Source organism: Coturnix japonica, chromosome 8 (assembly GCF_054131305.1).
Source record: "Coturnix japonica strain WE chromosome 8, WE-NBRP24, whole genome shotgun sequence".
In the NCBI taxonomy this organism is placed as follows: domain Eukaryota; kingdom Metazoa; phylum Chordata; class Aves; order Galliformes; family Phasianidae; genus Coturnix; species Coturnix japonica.
In genome coordinates this window covers 9,831,997-9,850,406 of record NC_140670.1, presented here as the reverse complement: position 1 = coordinate 9,850,406, position 18,410 = coordinate 9,831,997, and the positions used below count along the sequence as shown (strand labels likewise).

The window sequence follows — 18,410 nt, the reverse complement described above, 5'->3', positions numbered from 1 at the left end:
CATCAGAGGCCTTTCTGTTTTGGGTATGTTCAGGATTGACATAAACTTTCTTTCACCACAGGCTACAGGTACACTCTTGGAACTTGTATGCATCCCTTCAATGTTGTGTGTCGGATTTTTAAGAAAAACTTGTTTAACTAGTCATAATATTTAAATGCCGCATAACTAAACAAGGTGTCTTTGTGTAGTTTTTAGAATTGCATTAATAAGAATATGATGTAGAATTATAGGTCTGTGGTTTTGTTTATGTGGAAAATATTCCTTGTTCATGACTATTCCTGTTGCTGGAGAATGTGGAAAGCATTTAAGCCTTTGTAGAAGGGCCTTTTCCTGGATTAGTTCTGCATTAGTGGTACATTGTAACTTCAGGGTTTAGTGCCCACTTTGTGGGTAAGCATAGGAATTTACTGTGCAGTACCTTCTGTATGCTTTTTTTATTTCTATGATTTAGATCATAGTGGCTTGGCTTTTTTTTTTTTTTTCTTTATTTGTCTGGTAAAAGGAGAAACCCTTGTTTTTGTTACTGTTGTGTAAACTGTAATCATGCTACCTTTTGTGATATCAAGGAACTGAGAAGGTTCTTAAGAAATTGACTATTTTGATAAAGGAGAGAAGAGAATGTTCTTTTTATTATTTGCAAAGCAAATACTGCCTGTTTTTTGGTTTCTGAAGAGTTCTTGTTCAATCAAGGCTATAGATTAAGAGATTTAATGTGTCTGTTACTTTGTTGTGAAACTTGTAATTACTTTTCTTTTAACCCTGTGATGCTATTATAACTTTTTTAATGTTAAAAGCAAACACTGGCTTTAATAGTGCTCAAGTGCAATGAATTGCAAGGCCAATATTCCAACCTGTGAGTACTCATAGCATTGAATTTTAGATCTTGATCAGGCTCACATTTCATATTGCTTTTGGTAGTTAGTCATTAAGATAACAAGCGAGACAGTTGAAGCCATTGAAACTGCAAAAACATGGCAAATGCTTGGACGGGGAGTAATGAAATAATTAATCAGATTTCTGGCTTGCTTATCTCTCTTTATATAATTAGTTTCCCGTCAGCAGTTCAGAGCTCTGGTTCAATGTATTACTATGTTGCAAGTTCATAGATGAATGCATTGCAAAAATTGCTAATTATAGATTTACTGACAGCATGTCAATGGAGATAAAAAATTTAAAAAAAAAAAAAAAAAGCTGTTCAGATAGTTGGGACTAAACATAATGTTTTCATGGTGACTTCTAAGCATTTTCATGCTGTCGTCTTGGCATCTGCCCTAGCTAAATACAATGCCATGCCATGAAAGAGCAAGTCTGTAAGAAATCTATGTAGAGATGTATGCTCTTACAACAGTGCTGAAACAGAAGGTAGGGTGTACAACTTGTTTCAATTCCATTTATCTCTGGTTTATTTGGTGTGATTATGAAGTGCTTCAAGACAGATAAGAATTACCTATGCTAAAGCATACACGCTCCCTATTCATGGCACCAGTCTGCCCAAACAAGGCATACAAAGGTTTCTTTTTCCCCTGCTCCCTACCAAAGACTTTAAAAAGATGGTGTTATCAGTGTTGATAGAAATTAATACTCTAACTTGTATTTCAAGACTTTGTATTTAAATTTCCTTTAGAAATCTTGGATTAATATGTTGTTCCTGGTAGCTTGTTGCTACTTATTGTATCCATTTTGTTTTAATTGAAAATTTAGTGTTACTTTCTACTTCCCTTTGGTGTACAAAGCTCACTCTGAAAGTAATGCCTCCTATTTATTTCCATAGAAACTACAACAGATACAAGGAGTACCGTAACACTGATATAAAAGTTTCTCAGTTTTAAAACTGTTTTCAGCATAGTCACCACCATTAGCTATGCATTTTTTTTGCCAGTGGTGAACAGGAGCCTGCATGCCATGCTCATAAAAATCTGCACCAGTTGAACTGATCCATTGTTGGTGTCATCACTGCTCAAATACACCACCCACGGGTGGTGCTCTGTTGTCCCATCCACTGCTTGATCTCCATAATCATTCATCCAGCATTGGTGAATGTCAGTGGATGCCATTTTTTTTCTGCATGGAGGAATTCAGTTCCACACCTTTGATTTATATGTGCTTCCATGTCAGGTGCCATTTTTCAGATTGCTCCTCTGCTGCTGTCACATAGCAACAAAGTATAACAGAACATTGGTAGGAAAGTTCATCTTCTGCCACACCACCAACATTCACCTCTGGTGTCATTGACCAACATAATAAAATAGGAGGCATTACTTTTGGAGCAGTTCTCATTCATTTCCTTGCCACAAAAGTAGGATCCAGTTCCTAATACACCAACATAATTGAAAATTACTCTTGTTACACTGATTGCTTAGATTCAAATGCAAACAATGTAATGATGTGGCATATTTTAGGTAACATGTATCAGTAGGGATTACATATTTAAACATTCCATAACCTATGCACCAAGTAGAATTGCATCCTGATTTTTGGAGAACTTTTCTGGCAAGTGTTGCACTATGGAAGCCTGACACGTATACGTTTTCTAATTCAAAATTTTCTGTATCTGTTGCTAATGTTATATGGATGTCCGAGACATGAACTTCTTGTAGCTCTTCAGAGGGCAAGAGTAAATGAGAAGATATGCAAAATTACCCAGGAAGTAGGCAGGACTGAGTGGCAAGGTAGTGCAGTTCTGCATTGAACTCAGTTGTTTGGATTATTTAATCCAGAAACTGAAATTCCACATTCAGTTCCCACTCACATTTTAATGAATTTCACTGAGTTTGTGCTGAGACCTATAGGTATCTGCAAGATTCATTTCTTACCACAACCTCTTTTATCTAAGAGATAGCAGATCTCAGTGCATAGTAGTGTTATAGTTCTGAAACTTACAAGCTGTGCCTTTGCTACTGAAAGGCAGCCAAGCTTGTGTGTAGCATATCAAACCTCTGGTTGTTTTTTTCTTGTTGTTTTTCAAAAAGAAACTTTACAAAACGCATACAGAAGTGCACAAGATAGAAGAAACTGATTGCTCAATACGATGCACTTTGTTAAGTCTCCTTTTAATAATGAGCAGTAAGATACTAATGAGTTATTCTCTGTTGACTAAAAAGGAGCCTTGGTATGTCCAGCAACTGGATAGGACATGCTCAAATGGACAGGACATTTCCTTGAAGCTGGGAAGCCTCAGCATGTCATGGGGAAAAAAAAAAACAAGCACAAAACAACACTGAGTGCAAAATAGACAGAAGATCTCCAGCTGAATTTGTAGATTGCATGAAGCCTGACTTGTGTGTCCAAACTTCTGTTGTTGATGAGTGTAAAAGATGTTTTTAATTTAGTTCCAGCCATGTGATAGATGGTATCATAAAAACAGACCAAAAACCCAACTTCTCCCTCTGCCTAAAACAAATAAACAAACAAAAACAACAGAAATCACAAAACAAAAGCTAGGGAAAAACAACAAACAATGTGTCTCACTTTTATGTACAATGTATTAAAAGTGATTACATAATATTGGAACCCTACTGCAATAGTGAGATTGAGTGTTTTTCCTCAGTGTGCTGACGTTTCTGCATTTTCTCTAGAATAATAATGCAGTAACAGAAAAACTTGTTTTACAGTTTTCTTGGCCTTATTTCTGACTGCAGTCTTACTGTAAGTGTAGAAATTGTGCATTTGAATAGTAGGAGTGCCATGATAAATTTTTAATGTATACATACATGTGTGCACGTAATAATGCTTACGTTTGACACAGATGACACTGTGTGCATGTCTTTGAGCAACAGCCTTCATGATTTCTTGTGTGTTGTGCTTCCAAAATTATGGCCTTTTCTAGATGTAAAATTCTTTTTTGTTCAGTTCTCTTTTTTTTTTTTTTTTTTTTTAATATACATTGTACATCATGCTCCCCTACCGTGATAAGGAAAGAAAACAGAAGAAAAATGAGAAACCCAAAACAATACTATTGAGAACAGGTGTCATGGTTATACACTGGATGTGGTGGGATGTTAGTCCCCCTAGGAAATGTTAGTAATTACAAAAGAAATGGCCAGGTCAGGATTCATATGAGATGCACTGGAAAAATATAAGCACTCAGTATTACACAGTATAAATATTTCAACACAATAGAAAATTCATATACGGAAGGTAGTATATGAAACTCAGAGTAATTTAACTAGATGGTCCAGGTTTCTTTGGAGTGACAAGTCAAGTGTTAAGCACATCTTGAGTACTTACGATGTTGGAGAAAGGAAAACTGTGCTATAGTAACTGTATTGTGTGGTAGATGGTCCTTAAGCTTGCATTTCAGGGGACTAGCGGATTTAGTGAGAAGCTAGCTTTCCCCTTTGCAGGTTTGGTACTTGGAAAGTTAGTAACTAATGGACAAGGCTACAATCAGAAAATGAATGCGTGTTAATGCTGTCATCAGGAAAAAGTACTAATTTGAGAAAGCTTAGAATTAATCATTTCTGCAGGGAGATTTAGGACTTTTGTACCCCAGATCATACCTCACCAAGTAATTACTTTGCATCTGTTAAAATGTATTCTGTGTGTTGGCTGTTATGTAAAACAAATGAGTACATGCTTGTCTGGTGTTCAGTATAGCAGGAAAAAAAGCTGTTACAGAAGATTATTATTGTAAAGTCAGTCTTTCCACCTGAATCAATTACCAAAAATTGACAGGTGGCCATTACCATTTGAAAATATTTATTGGCGTAACTGAAATAGTTACCATTTAACATACCATGGTCTGCTATGTTATGCACATTGTAAAGCAGTCAGTACCAAAGTCTCCTGGCAGAATAAAATGAGTGATATATTTTCACATTAGATTTTTTTTTTTTGTCACACAGTGGAAATTTATTCTTTCTGATGGTGATAAATTGACCAAATCTTCCAGCTGATTCAAAGACTAACTTTGAGTATTCTCTAACAAATGCAGATTTCTTTTAAAGCACTTGGTCCAAGCTAAAAAGATTAACAATTGTTTATTCTGTGGCATCTGCACTGAAATTAGTAACTAGGGTATTGGCTGTGCATCGATTTGTAGCAGCTTTGAATGTTTTCCTTGCAATCTACCTAGTTGACTGTTCAAAAGACTTAATGGTATCTGTATGAATGGAGCTGGATGGAAAACTGTGTAATTCCTGGCACAAATTAATTCCTTTACATAACCCAATATTCATTGCTTTTGGCATTTTTTATGAATTTTTTGATTTATTAAAAACTTGCTTCTTTTAAGGAAGGTTTTCATGGAGTTATATTTTAGATATATTTGGATTTTAGATGTGGAAGTTAGAAAGAAAACAATAAATATTCTGTTTCCTAGCTATAGAAGGGCAGAAAACAGGTTTATTTATGTCCTGTTTAGGGCCAAGTCATTTTTCAGCTAAGGAAATAAAACTGCAGACTTCAGCTCTTCTCTTTTGGCAAAGCAAGGAAAATTGAATCTCTACTTCCCTAGCATTGCGATTATTATTTTTTTCTTGGTAGTTTCTATCAGCTTTAATTCATCAACTTTCTAACCAACTTTGTCTTCAGAAGGGGCAAATGGATTACAAGAGGCTGAGCAAAGGCTTGTGTGGATTGTATTGTGTGATGTTCTCTCTTGCGGAAGGAGAATCCTCTCTTGTATTTAGGAGCTCTTACCAGACAGTTTTTACCAACTGTTGGAAAATGAGTAAGAATGAACAGTGGGGAAAACAACAAACCATGTAATTGTCCTCACCCCATGAAAGAGAAAGCGGATGTGGAGAAGTCTCAATTTTCCCCTTTTGTAGCTCATTTGTTGGAAAAAGAAGCCTCCCTGAATTTTAGCCTGAGGAATGTAAAGATGGCGAAAAGGGAAGCTGTTGTACAATTTTTGAGAAGGAAATGTTATGAGGAAAGTAGTAAAGGCTTTGGATGTTCACTGCCATTTAAGTAAAGAGATCAGACCCAGAATGAAGATAAAGAAAATGGTTGTCATGTGTATTTCATGCAAGGGATGATACATACTGAGTAAAATAAAAGTTGATTTTGGAAGGCAAGTAATTCTTCATTATGCAATATTTAAAGAAAAGCGTGAAAAGTAGTAATTAAGTTTAAGATAACTGGGAAGAAAAAAAAAAATCAAGCTAACAGGTGGTAGCAAATGTTCTGATGAATTTTATGACCAAATCTGTAAAAAGGACTTGATGATACTGATAAGTCTGTTTCAGAAATTTATAGAGCCGAGATATGTCATCTTTAGCCCTTGCCTTTTTTGGGTGAAAGTTCCTCCTGTATTTTCTCTGTATCACAGTATCAAAGTGATTCATGGTGGGGTGGAACACAAGGGTCTAGTTCACCCTCCCACTTATTTCTGGGCTTTAAGGGCAGAGATTTCACAGCCTCTCTGAGCATCTGTTGGTTATTCTTGTGGACCTTGTTATCTTCACAGTTTTGTTGGTCTTTTTTTTCGTTTTCTGATCCTTTCCTCTTTTTGTTCCTGCTATTATGTCATTCATTAGCCTCACATCTCAGTAAAGAAGGGAAAGACCGTAGTCAGTTAATCTATTAATGCCAAATTTCTTTCCTGAGTAGAATTTCTAGTGGCATAGGAGATGAGGCATATATGCTTATTTAATAATCTTTTCTTGGATCTGTCTGGAAATGTTGTATTAGGTATAAATGTACTTAAGTGATGCTGGTACTATTTGGGGTAGTTTAATAAACTGGTTCTGCAGTAGAAGTCATCTAAAGTGCTGTTTGCTATGGAGTAGGAAGTGGGGGACATTCATCAGTCACACCATATTTGTGACCAGGTAAAAGAAAGATAAATATACCATAAGAATTCTGTTGTAAATATAATAACATTAGCAGAAAGGTCCTTCTACAGTGACTTGAGACAAAAAGGAAGAAAAAGATGTTATAGTTCAGTACTACGTAATATAGACGAGAGGCCCTTAAAGTCAGTGTTTTCAGCACATGCTATGATTTAGAAATAAAGACTGAAGGAGTTTATTCTATTGATCTGTTAGAAGTTAGAGTATTTGATGATGCTTTTCTTAGGAAGGAAAATTACAGCTTTGGTAAATTTTTACTGAATGTTGGTTATGGTTATTTTGGTGAAAAGAAAACCATTTTAAGAAAGATAGGTTATTAATATTGTTATCCAGGTTCATAGTCTGAATAAAAGAGGCTATTTACTTGCTTGAGTGCTAGATTTCTTTTACTGCCTCACTGCTTGTGCTTTCATGTCCTTCTACCGTTTTCAATTCATTTTTCTGTCTTGTCCTAGAAAATCAGCATCATATTGCAGTTTACTAACACATGAAAAATGTTCTCTTGCCTGCTGCATTGTCATGAATAATTGGAGTATGAAACATTTCCTTTAAGTTTTAGAATCAAAATTGATCTAAGTACTTTCAGTCACTTTTATAGCTAAAGGAGTGAAAAGAGTGCTTCTGAGACCTATTTTAACTGAACACGTTTATAAAAAAAAGATGAGGTGAATTGCCCCTTGAATATATCTTTTCTCTCAGATGACCTATGAATGGTGTATTTTAGATGAGAAGGCCAAATGATGATGTGGGGGAAGAGTTATACTGAGTTCATTTCACCAGTGCAGGTTTCTTCAGGGAAGCTTTCTTGATCTTGTAGACCTAGGGAAAAGAGGAATGTGTGGTTAGAGAATTGACCCCTACCCTGCTGTGAATGCTTTCATTTTGGGAGGGTTTCTTTTTTTTTTTGTTTGTTTTTTGCCTCTCTTTATTTCTTGCCCATCCAGATGTCCATGCTTTTTATCTACTTTTCATCAACCTTTATTGATTTTTTTTTTTTTTTTTCCCCCTCTATGCATAAAGATAGCTGGATGTGTTTGCGGTGTACTTCTTGGCTTCAGAGACCCTGGAGTCTGACTCATGAAAGGCTGTGGGAAGGCAGGAGTAGCTATCTGCTGAGATTTTGACAGCTATTCCTTCATTTCTGGGATATTTTGGAATACATCAGGATGCTGTATGGGAAACTAACAATCCAGGAATTTATCTGTAGGCTGAATTTTGTGCCCCAAGAGGTGACAATGAAGACTGAAATAAAATCTGTCAGCATCTTAAACCATCCACACCTTACTGAGATGATGTTAAAATGAAAGATGTAAAGAAAGAAAAATCTGGAAAGCTTTAATGTTGTTATAAGTTTCTTATTCACGCAGAGACAGAGAATTTTTCAGTAATATGAAACCTGCTTTAGTCAATCAAGCTGATGATTTTGGGATGCCAGCTATTTAATTGGTAGACAGTCTTTAAGAAATATTTTTATTTTCAAGGATTTTCTTCTGATAGTACTCTGGGTTTTTTGCTGTTTTGTTTGTTTGATTTTGTTTATTTTGTTTTTAGTTATCCAGAGTCTATAAGCTAATGATTTGGAATCATTTATGCATATGTGAATGTAAGCAAACTTCAAAGAGAGGCTGCCAACTCAATCAATTGTTTGTTCATCTTAAGGCGAGATCTGGAAAAAGAAAAGCAAACTTAAATTAGTATTTCCTCTGCACAAAAATGAAGATAATGCATCATACCACCAGATGAAGTATCTGAAAATGTATGAAGTAAAAGGACTCATTGTAAAATTATTACTCTCTCCCTTCAAAGGTCATCTGCAGTGACTCATGCGGATAATGATAGATCCTGGTGAACTTACAATACTTTTCTTAGGGGGAGCCATCCACTCTTTTTGTCTGTCCACATTCATCTTCATGTTCCATTACTGAGTTTAGCCAGTCTGGACATGGTCAAATTGCCCTTCATAAGTCAATACTATTTGTTCCTAATCATCTTCTGTCCTTCACTGGCCTGGAAATGCCTTGCATTAGGTTTTTTTCCTTTGTTTTTCCCAGCAATTGAGGTGGATTCCTCAGGAAACGGTAGATCTCTCTTCTCACTTTTGTTTTTTTGTTTTTAAGGTTTGTGTAACAATTTGAATTTATTTACATTTGATGTTTCACTTGTATGTGTCTAGAAGTGAGGACTCTGGCTGTGCTGTGCATTTATTTGATGAGTATATTGGACTTGTGTGGCATGTTTCTCTGAACAATTCTTGGTCTGAGGCAGAATGACAGTGTTGACAGCTAGATTGATGAGAAATAATATTAAAAATTATCATGTAGTTACTTAAATTTTAGCAGACAGTATTTATTTAGTTACTACAGTCAGAGGAGAAAGTATGTTTATTTTCCTTTTTTCTGAGTAATTTTTCTACACATCCTTATTTGTTTTAAATTCCTTCACTGAAGTTGGCAGGGACTTGCAACATTATGTGGTGACCAGAGATCTCATTTGAACAGTGACTAATACACTCTCCTTGTAGAATGCAGTCACTCTGTTAAAACTTTTAAGAGAAATCGAAGTGCCAAGGAAATCTGTTCAATAAGATTGCTGATGAGGTCATAGTGTTTTCTCTGGATGTCTTGTGTGTAGGTGGGGAATTAAAAGAAACAGATTTGTTTTTTATCCAAATACAGGAAGAATAGAAGTGCCCTGAACTGAATTACACTTTTTGTTTGAAGTTTCTTTGTTTGCTCTTTTCTCGTGGCAGTAATTGGTTAAAGATAGGGATCTTTTTGTTAGGGTTTAATTGTTACTTACTAGCTTGTACCTTCAATTTTATGGTATAGGCCTTGCAGCCAAATATGCATTTTTTCCCATCTTTTCTTCAGGAGACCAAACTGAGTCATTAACAATACGCACAGACAGAACAAGCAGGACTGACATAGTCACTGCTGTTAAACTTTCCTTCTTCTACTGGTCTTAAAGAATGGGGAGACGTTTCTGCATGGATTTGGACAGTTTCATATTCACAGAAGCATTCTGTGATGCAGCAGTTTCATAAACTGAGCCAGAGTTTGTGATTTTGTTAGGGACAGAATCCCAAGATACACATGCCAAATGCAGTTTGTAATTCAGTTACCTGTTGGTGCATTTTTACCCTTTATTCTGTAAGTTTAATTTTACATTTATATTACTTTGTCCTTACCCTAAAAATAGAATGCCTTTACTGGAATTGTAGCATACTACATACCCATTCTTTCTGTAACTCATGCTTCTCGGTGTTCTCTAGCTTCATCAGAATTCCTCCTCAGGCCTGTTACCCTTTGGTTTTATAACCCATTTTTCTTATTTTAATGCCTATTTTCCCACATCATCTGTGGTCCTTACTGCTGATGTTCTTTCCCCTCCTCCGCCATTACTTTATATTAATTTATCAGAAACTGATTTGTTGATCAGAAATGCAACTTTACTATTGCCACTGGAAAAGTTGATATTCAGAAAGATAGAAACATAATCTCTTCCAGAAAAGGAGTTTTATAACTTTTCAAATATAAACAACATTGTTTGCTTGGCACTCTTCTGAATTAATCCGTGCTTTTGTTTCTAGCTGTGTGAACCCACTAGTTGCGTCTATCAGTTTTTAAGCAGCTATTTCCTAGTTCTGCTTCCCCTGGCCAAGTTTTTGTTCATTTTCAAGTGCTCACATTATGCATGGGTAATGTGGAAATGCTAGTATTTCATGCTCGTGTTGTACTTACATGCATTCTAACAATTTTTCTGGCTGATATATATTGACATCAAACTCCCTTCTGTCAGATCATTATATCATATGGAACTGAGTAAAATAGCAAAGACAAGTTCAGGATAGTTGTCCTTATTGAGCATTCTACAGTTCTCAAAGTGAAAGTGTGTCAAAAAAGCTTGATTTTTCTCTTAGCATATGGCAACTAAATCCATTAAAAAAAAAAAAAAAAGTCAAAAAGAACACAGTGAAAACAGCTTTGCAGTTCCAAAATGTCTCTGTAGGATGTGATTGCCAGATGGAAATGTTTGATCTCTAAGGAAGATGAAATCAGCTTGCTTCAATCCTTATCCATAGCAATGACACTGCTGGATACCAATTTGGATAACTAAGTAACTAATACTTCTTCAGCTCCCATTTGCAAGTTTGTAATAACCGAATGTTGATGAAGTTTGTAAACATTAAATATTCAGTATACTCAGGAGATAGTAATTGCTGTGATATATATTGTTTTCTTATAGTCTTATGGAAAAATAGTGATGTTTTATTGCATCTTTAATCCCTTTTGTAGGGTTATTTTGAGGATGTTGATTTTTTTTCTGTAAGCTTTTGACTAGGAACATCATCTTTAACTGCTCTAGTGTCTCATGCAGGAACTGGTATCTAATGGATTTCATGACTTTCTGAAGTTCCATGTCATGCATATATTTCACATAGGCTAACATATCCCTGTCCTTAAAAAATCATGTTTAGTTTTCTATTGGGAGTTCAGTATTTTGAATGTATAGTTATTTGCACAGGAGGTAAGGACTGTAACATGTATATATTCTAATTATTAAGGTAAAAATTAATAGCTCATAGCTATGCTGTGTCATTTAGTCCAAGTTGGCAATAAACAAGTTGCCACTATGTACAGAAGATGAAGAAAAGTAAATTTCTTCATTTTTTAAATGTAGCCTTATGTTTGTGAGGTGATGATTAATTTTAATGAGGGAAATTCTAATAAGAGAAAGAATTCTGTAGGAGTGAAAGCTTAATAGAAAAGAGAAATTCTGTCATCAGGGGAATGAAGGAGTTGGCTGAAGAGAGGATATTGTGAGGGCAAAGGTCTTAATGAAATAATGTAGTTGTAGAAGCATGACAGTGATGCTATCTGTTGATAACTGGTTAATTAAGAAGCATATTTGTACACTAATATTATATAAAATATTCATAGTAACACAGTAAATATCATAAGAAGTATTGGCATAAAAATGTGCTACTACCTATTACAGCAAATAACCAGTGTGCATTTTATAATAATGTAGTGCATTGCACTAATCCAACATACAATTTTAATACTAGCTAAACATATTTCTCTGTTAACATTAGATTTATCATAAAGATCCTGACTTGCCAGTTTAAAGTAACTTAGTTGTTGGGGTAATTATTTTTTGTCAGAGATTAATCTTTTTCTAGAACCTTTTCTCACCATATTTTTGTGGGAGTCAGTAATAAGCGATGATGGTAATCCCTTCAAATTTTAATTTGTACTACAAATATTAATGACTAATGTAAGATTTTATGGGCTTGATGAATTCTAACATTTCACAACTGATTATTTTATTATTGTTGTCCCTAAGATAGCATGAGAGTACCTTCAATTTCCATTAATCATTAAATTGTTTAAGGATTTCACAGAGAGTTCAGTTTAGATGTCATGTTTTAAGTCTGTTATCCAAGCCTGTCTAGGCCAATGTATTTCAACTAGAAGAAAAATAAAATACAGTTCAATGTCTAGAATGTGTCTGATGGTGTAAAAGACATGCAATCTAAAAATAAATGTTGTTTCATTTGCAGAAAGCCATATTCTTGAGGATGTAAACAAGTGTATCATTGCATTGAGAGAGCAAAATGCTGATGATTTAGATCGTGCAGCAGGTGCGATCCGAGGGCGTGCTTCAAGAGTAGCTCATATTGTTTCGGGTGAGATGGACAATTATGAACCAGGGGCTTACACTGAAAGAGTGATGAAGAATGTTCAGTATTTAACCAAGAGTGGTAAGTCTCATTTCTGAACTATGTTTCCAATTATTTAAGTAATATAAACATTCTTTTATATGCTACATTTAAAAGAAACTCTGTGATTCTCTAATCTAAGTATTAATTATGCACTTATGGCTTCATTGTGTGGTGTGTTATTTCCATAACTGTGTCCAGTTATGATGATGCCGTACAGCTTGAAAGTGTTTTTTAAAAATAGTGTTTTGTTTTTTTGTTTTTGTTAGTTAGTTTGTTTGTTTTTTTCCTAATATGAGGATTTCAATGTTCAGAAGATCTTCACTAGAGATTCATCAACACAATTAGCAATGACTGGAAACTTTTAACTGATGAGGCAGCAGCTTTCCACTGTGTTTTATTGGCCTCCCTGCTTCTATTGTAGGTAGATGAAAGGCAAGCTTACAGGGAAGGAGAGTTTTTGTATTTGTGTAAACCTACCACTTTAAGGATTATTAAATAGTGATTAAACATAATCAGATATTTTCAGATTTGCTATGCAGATGTGGAACTTTGTGAAATGTTTAGTAGAGTCAATTTCCTTTTCTATTATATTTAAATGAGAGCATTCTATATTGGAATATCTCCATATTGGAGGCAGTACTGTAAGTGTCTCAGTCTGTAAATGATTTCTGGTGTTCATATAAACAGTCTAAGACTTAATATGATACAGAGGCTGGAAAAAGATCAGGAGAGATGGGATATATATCAGTTTTGACTGTGTATGTGCTGCTGTTTGTGAAAGACCGTCTAGCCAGTCTGAAATGTAATTTCTCTCAAGGAGAAAATAAGAGGAACTGTCAGCCATTTCTAATTAATGGTTTTTCTACTTGGCCTTCAAAGGGCCATTTCAAAGCCATGAGACTATGTGGGGTGTAAATGGGATTGGTATTAATACTATTTGTGTATTTGAACACTAAATCTTTGGCCTTCTGCAGTGTGTATACTCAGTCAAAAAAATCTACTGTTTGAGTCCCAGTTTTCTTCAGTTGGAAGTCTTGGCAGTGGGGCCATTATTGCCATTAAAATTCCCTTAAGTTTTCTGGAGAGTATGTACATCTCTAGAATATGGGAATTTGCTTCATGAACTCAGAGATCTAAATTCTGTCAGTCTAAACAGGTTTAGTGTGTTATGTTTGATAATTATTTTACCTCAACATCTTTCATGATGAGTTCAAATAGGTCTGGGGCAGTTGATTTGAAACAAGTGAACTGACACACCAAATATGATACAAAAGCCACAGAATAGTGAAAATATTTTGGAATAGGCTTGCCTTGTTTCATCTCCTTTTTTTGACTACTTGATAAGAGAATCTGAAACTGGGCATGATGTTCTGCTTTTATAACTCTTGAAAGTATTGTAACACAGAATAAGAGAAACTACAATTACGCGAAAGCATAGTTTTGATTCTCGTGTAAAACCTGAGCACATCTTTTCTAACTCAGTATTCAAACATATTAGGAGTTGACACTGGCTTCTATTCTGTTGCATTGCTGTGACAGTACTATGTAATATGCCATAACCCACATGTCTAGAGGAGACGACATAAAACTGGTTTTGATTGGAATGTCTGGCTGTGTCAAGGGATGTCAAGCATGCTGTCATTTGCAGAAATGTCTTCAAAGCTAAAAATCTAATATTAGATTGCTCAGTGGAAGTTGTAAAAAGGAATATGTTTTTTTCATCCTTATGCTTACTTATATGATCTGCTGTGAAAAACATCAAATAATATGAAGATTTTGAGTTGGTTTTATTTATGTACATTTTAAAAATATATGGAAAATGCAATTGAACTGCAGCCCTCAAGTTTAACTGTGTCATTGCCAGGTCTTTCAGGAATTTGCTATTAGCAAGGTAAGATTTCACTAAGAGAACTTTTTTTTTTTCCTGCCATCATCTCTTTAGTTAGCTTACGTAAGCAACCCATTGCAGTGAAGTACATCCTATGGATAATGAAAAGCTATTTTGCTATTAAAGAGAAATTATGGGAGTATACAGTTAGTGAATATAGAATTACAGGATAATAGTGCACTACTTAGAAATCAGAAATGTACAAAAATGCACATGAAAGTACAAGAATCTGAATGAATCTGTCTCATCTCTTGGGACACACTGCATGTATTTGAGATGGCAAAGCTATCTGTTCCCCTATTCTATTGTTCTATTATAATAGCTGAACAATGAGTGTTAAAAGTTGGTGTCTGTGTTCCCAGCTCAACTTATATAATCCTGTTCAGATACCAATTGTTTTTACCAGCTAAATAGACCTTAAAGCACCATATATTGGAGTGTCTGCTTTTTTAAGTTCATTTTATGCCTCTTATCTGTTCTGTCCCTTCTCATTCAAACAACAAGAAGAAAAGCCAATCAACTGCACAACAAAGCCCTGTAAAACACTAGTTGTAGAGCTCACTACTATAACTTTAGTAATACCAAAATCTAAGTCGTCTTTGCACACTTTGCATGCATTATAGCGCTATATTTACATAGTCATAAACAGCTGTTTAGAACACGACTACTTAAGTTCATCAGATGGATTTTTTTCACATATATATCATGGTCACATTTTGAAGGGAACCATTGTCCATTGGATCAACTTAAAAAGTAATGGGGCAGAAGAATGCAGGAAGATGATTCAGTAACTTAATGGTGAGGACAGTTCATTTGTACTGCCCTTTCTGTACAGAGTCCTTATGTGATGTTGTAAGTTTTCATGGCTACAGCTAAATTTAGGGCTCAGGACTGAGTAGTTTGAGCAAGTATTCTGACTACACCCTAGTTTTACATTGATGTGAGACAGACTATCCTATTTTGTTCTCTGGTTTCAGTGGTAAGGACATGAACAGAACATTTCAACAGCCCGCACTCCAGAGGCTGGAAATCAGCATTTAGTATTGTGCCCTGCAAATGCATGCTCTAGTGTATATATTAAACTTTCACTGCCTGCTGGAGGAAAGAGAGGTCAGCTGTGCTTCTACATATGCAATCCAGGCAGTAATTCAGGCAAGCATTGTTTATCTTAATTTTACAAATGCAAAAGTGATAGAGACGCAAGCTGGATTCTGACTTGTTTAACACTGAAAGTGTTATTATTGTTATTATCTTCATCACTCCTAATCACTGGCATAGTGAACTAGATTGAAATATGCAGATCCTTTCATTTTCAGAGGTTTTGTGTACTGTTGCTTGAAAGCAAAATGAAACTTTTAAGAAAGAATGATTATAAAAACATAGGTTATTTCCATTTCAGAGCTAGAATAATATCATTGTTTAAAATATTTAGTGTATTTCTTTTACTACCTTCTCAGATAGTAATTAATAATAAAAAATAATGTATCTTATGGCATATATCTGATCATATATTTAAAACTCTTTTTATATATGTATGTCTGTATTCATACATTTATAAAGTATTCTAGTTATTTAGATCTAAGTTTCATGTTAAAAAAGGGAAAAGAGTAAAGAGAAATACTTTAACAAGGAACTACTAGTGGAAGTATCATACTCTGGATCACTGGAGCTTTGAGTCCACTTGTTTTTTGTGCCGGTAGTGCTGAGGGCTGCCTGTTTTCCACAGCTTGTTACAGACAGAATTATGAAATACCTTGTGCAATTCACTTATGGATAGGGTTTAACTTTATGTTTAGGAATACTTGTGAAAGTACTTCTGAAATGAAAAAAAAATCTCACAGTTCTCACATAGTAGGTCAGCTGTAGGCATTGTCCTGAAACATCCATTGTTTATTTTAGCACTCAAAAAACACCATTTCATGTGCTGAGACACAAAATACTGACCTGTTCCATCTGAAGTGTGACTGTTTATGAATTAAGACAATTTAATATGCAAGACAGAACAGTAATGGATGCCAAATGTAAAGCTATACATGGATTTGAAGATTTCTTTCTTTACAAAAGCAAGGCCTCCTATTTATTTCCAGTGAAACTACAATGGGTTCAAAGAACAAAGTAACACAGTTTGATAGATAAAATTCACATCTATAAAATGCTGCTTTTTTTTTTTTTTTTTAAGCACAAATACCACCATTAGCTGTGTGTTTTTATGTTTTTACCACAGATTTCTCGTAAGTGGTTCATCATCTGGTTAAGTGCAAGTTTTTAGATATTTCATAATCAGGGAAGACCTCATATCTTGCAGTTCCATGACATACAAGGCTTAAGGAGCTTTCAGTTGAGTGTTACATATTCACAGTTATTTAAGATAACACTTTGGTAATAAGGAAATTATTGGTCCCATTGTATCCTATGTAGGAGCGTTACTTCTTTTAAAAGACCACCTCAAATTCCCAGCATTCACACATGGTCAGTTTGTATGCTTTGTTCATATGTTGGTGTGAATAGCTCCACCTAGTTTAAAAAAATACATGGCTGCAGTGAGCCAAACACATTTACCTTTGAGTCTTGTTTTGGAGACTTTTAATTTGTGTTTGAAATCCTTTAAAAGTCATATTATCTTTTTTTTGAAGCATTTTTTCTATAATTTTATTCTGAAATTCATTCAGTTCTTCCTGACCCAGTTTCTCTGCTCTATTGGCAGTATTTTCAAATCATGTTGTTTGCCAGCATCAGTAAAGAATGTATTTATATTTTACATCTTGGCCCCAAGGTAAATGTTTTGGCTACCTTGTGGAGTCTCCTCTTTATTTGTGAGTGACCAGTACAGCCTCTGTACTTACAATGATGTATTCCACCTGAAACAGGTCTTTCTTGGTATGGCTCTATATTTACTATATTAAATGGTTCTGCTTGGTGGGTTTAATTACTGCATTGCTTTTCTCCAGGACAAGATCATTTATATTAGCAAGAAAAGGTATCAATGTTATTGATCAAATCTTCCTGCATCTGCCTCCTTGTCTTGCATACTTGTGTGCAACAGCAAGTAACAATGTCTTTTTGTAGATGCTTCACTTTATTTTTTTTCCAATATGACTTCTAGGCTTGTAGCAACAGCTTACTCTATGTAACTGGCAGTTCTCTTTGTCCACTGTCAGAATTGTTTGCAGTAGGGATGCTGTATTTTATCTGGTTAAAAAATGTTACTCTCCCTTAACTGAAAGTCAAGGAGGAAGCATATGGAGGCTTTGTGGTGGGTTTTGTCTTATCAATAGATTATTTTATTCTTTTTGGCACACCACCTAAGCCAAAATGGAGTGAGAAGCATCTCCAGAGACTTCACTGAGTTGCTTAAAAACACATCAACAGATTACATAAGATGAATGAGTTCTTCTGAAGGTCTATATCTCTTGTAGCATAAAAGGTACCAATATGACTGATCTTATTCTGGGTGACATACTTTGAGATTGCTACAATTAGTCGGATGAACCTCTCTCATTTTATATAATTTAATTTCCATTTAAGCTGTAATTTAAAAAGATAAAGAAGTATTTTAAGATAAAAAACATTTTTCACTGCTTATTCACTACCCTCAGAATGAGATTTAAAGATAATATTGTGCTTTGTTATTCAACTCCGTTAGTATTCAAAGGTTTTTGCCCTGGCTTGTGAAGCTCAGACTGCTAAGTTAGACTGAGTTCTCTCTTTGGAAATGATTGAGAAGAAAGAAAATTGGCTAAAGACAAAAAGAACAAAACCCTCCAAAACCTGGAGTGAGGCTTCAGAATGCAAGCTTATGGAATTTGTGAACTTCTGGAGGTGGTGGAAAACTTTGACAAGAAACAAAATACAAGAAACTGTATTCAATACAGAATTAGTATAAAATGTAGTAGAATAGCTGTAAGAGTTAAGAAAAGTGTGGAAGGGAAGCATTCCCCCCTTCTATGTTTTAGATGTTTAGGATTTTTCATGACAACAGAAAATATTTCATTTATATATA

The 18,410-nt window shown here is 34.9% G+C and overlaps 1 protein-coding gene across 5 annotated transcripts in view; it reads left to right on the top strand.

The window, feature by feature from the left end:
• CTNNA3 (catenin alpha 3) overlaps positions 1 to 18,410 on the top strand; it is a 376,683-nt gene that overhangs the window by 270,114 nt on the left and 88,159 nt on the right. For 3 of the 5 annotated variants that reach the window (XM_015866262.3, XM_085554027.1, XM_085554029.1), the window contains one exon: positions 12,361 to 12,561. The exons of the other annotated variants lie outside the window; for them this stretch is intronic. In XM_015866262.3, coding sequence (XP_015721748.2) covers positions 12,361 to 12,561 — 201 coding nt within the window. The remainder of the gene's footprint in view (positions 1 to 12,360; positions 12,562 to 18,410) is intronic. 5 annotated transcript variants of the gene reach the window in all.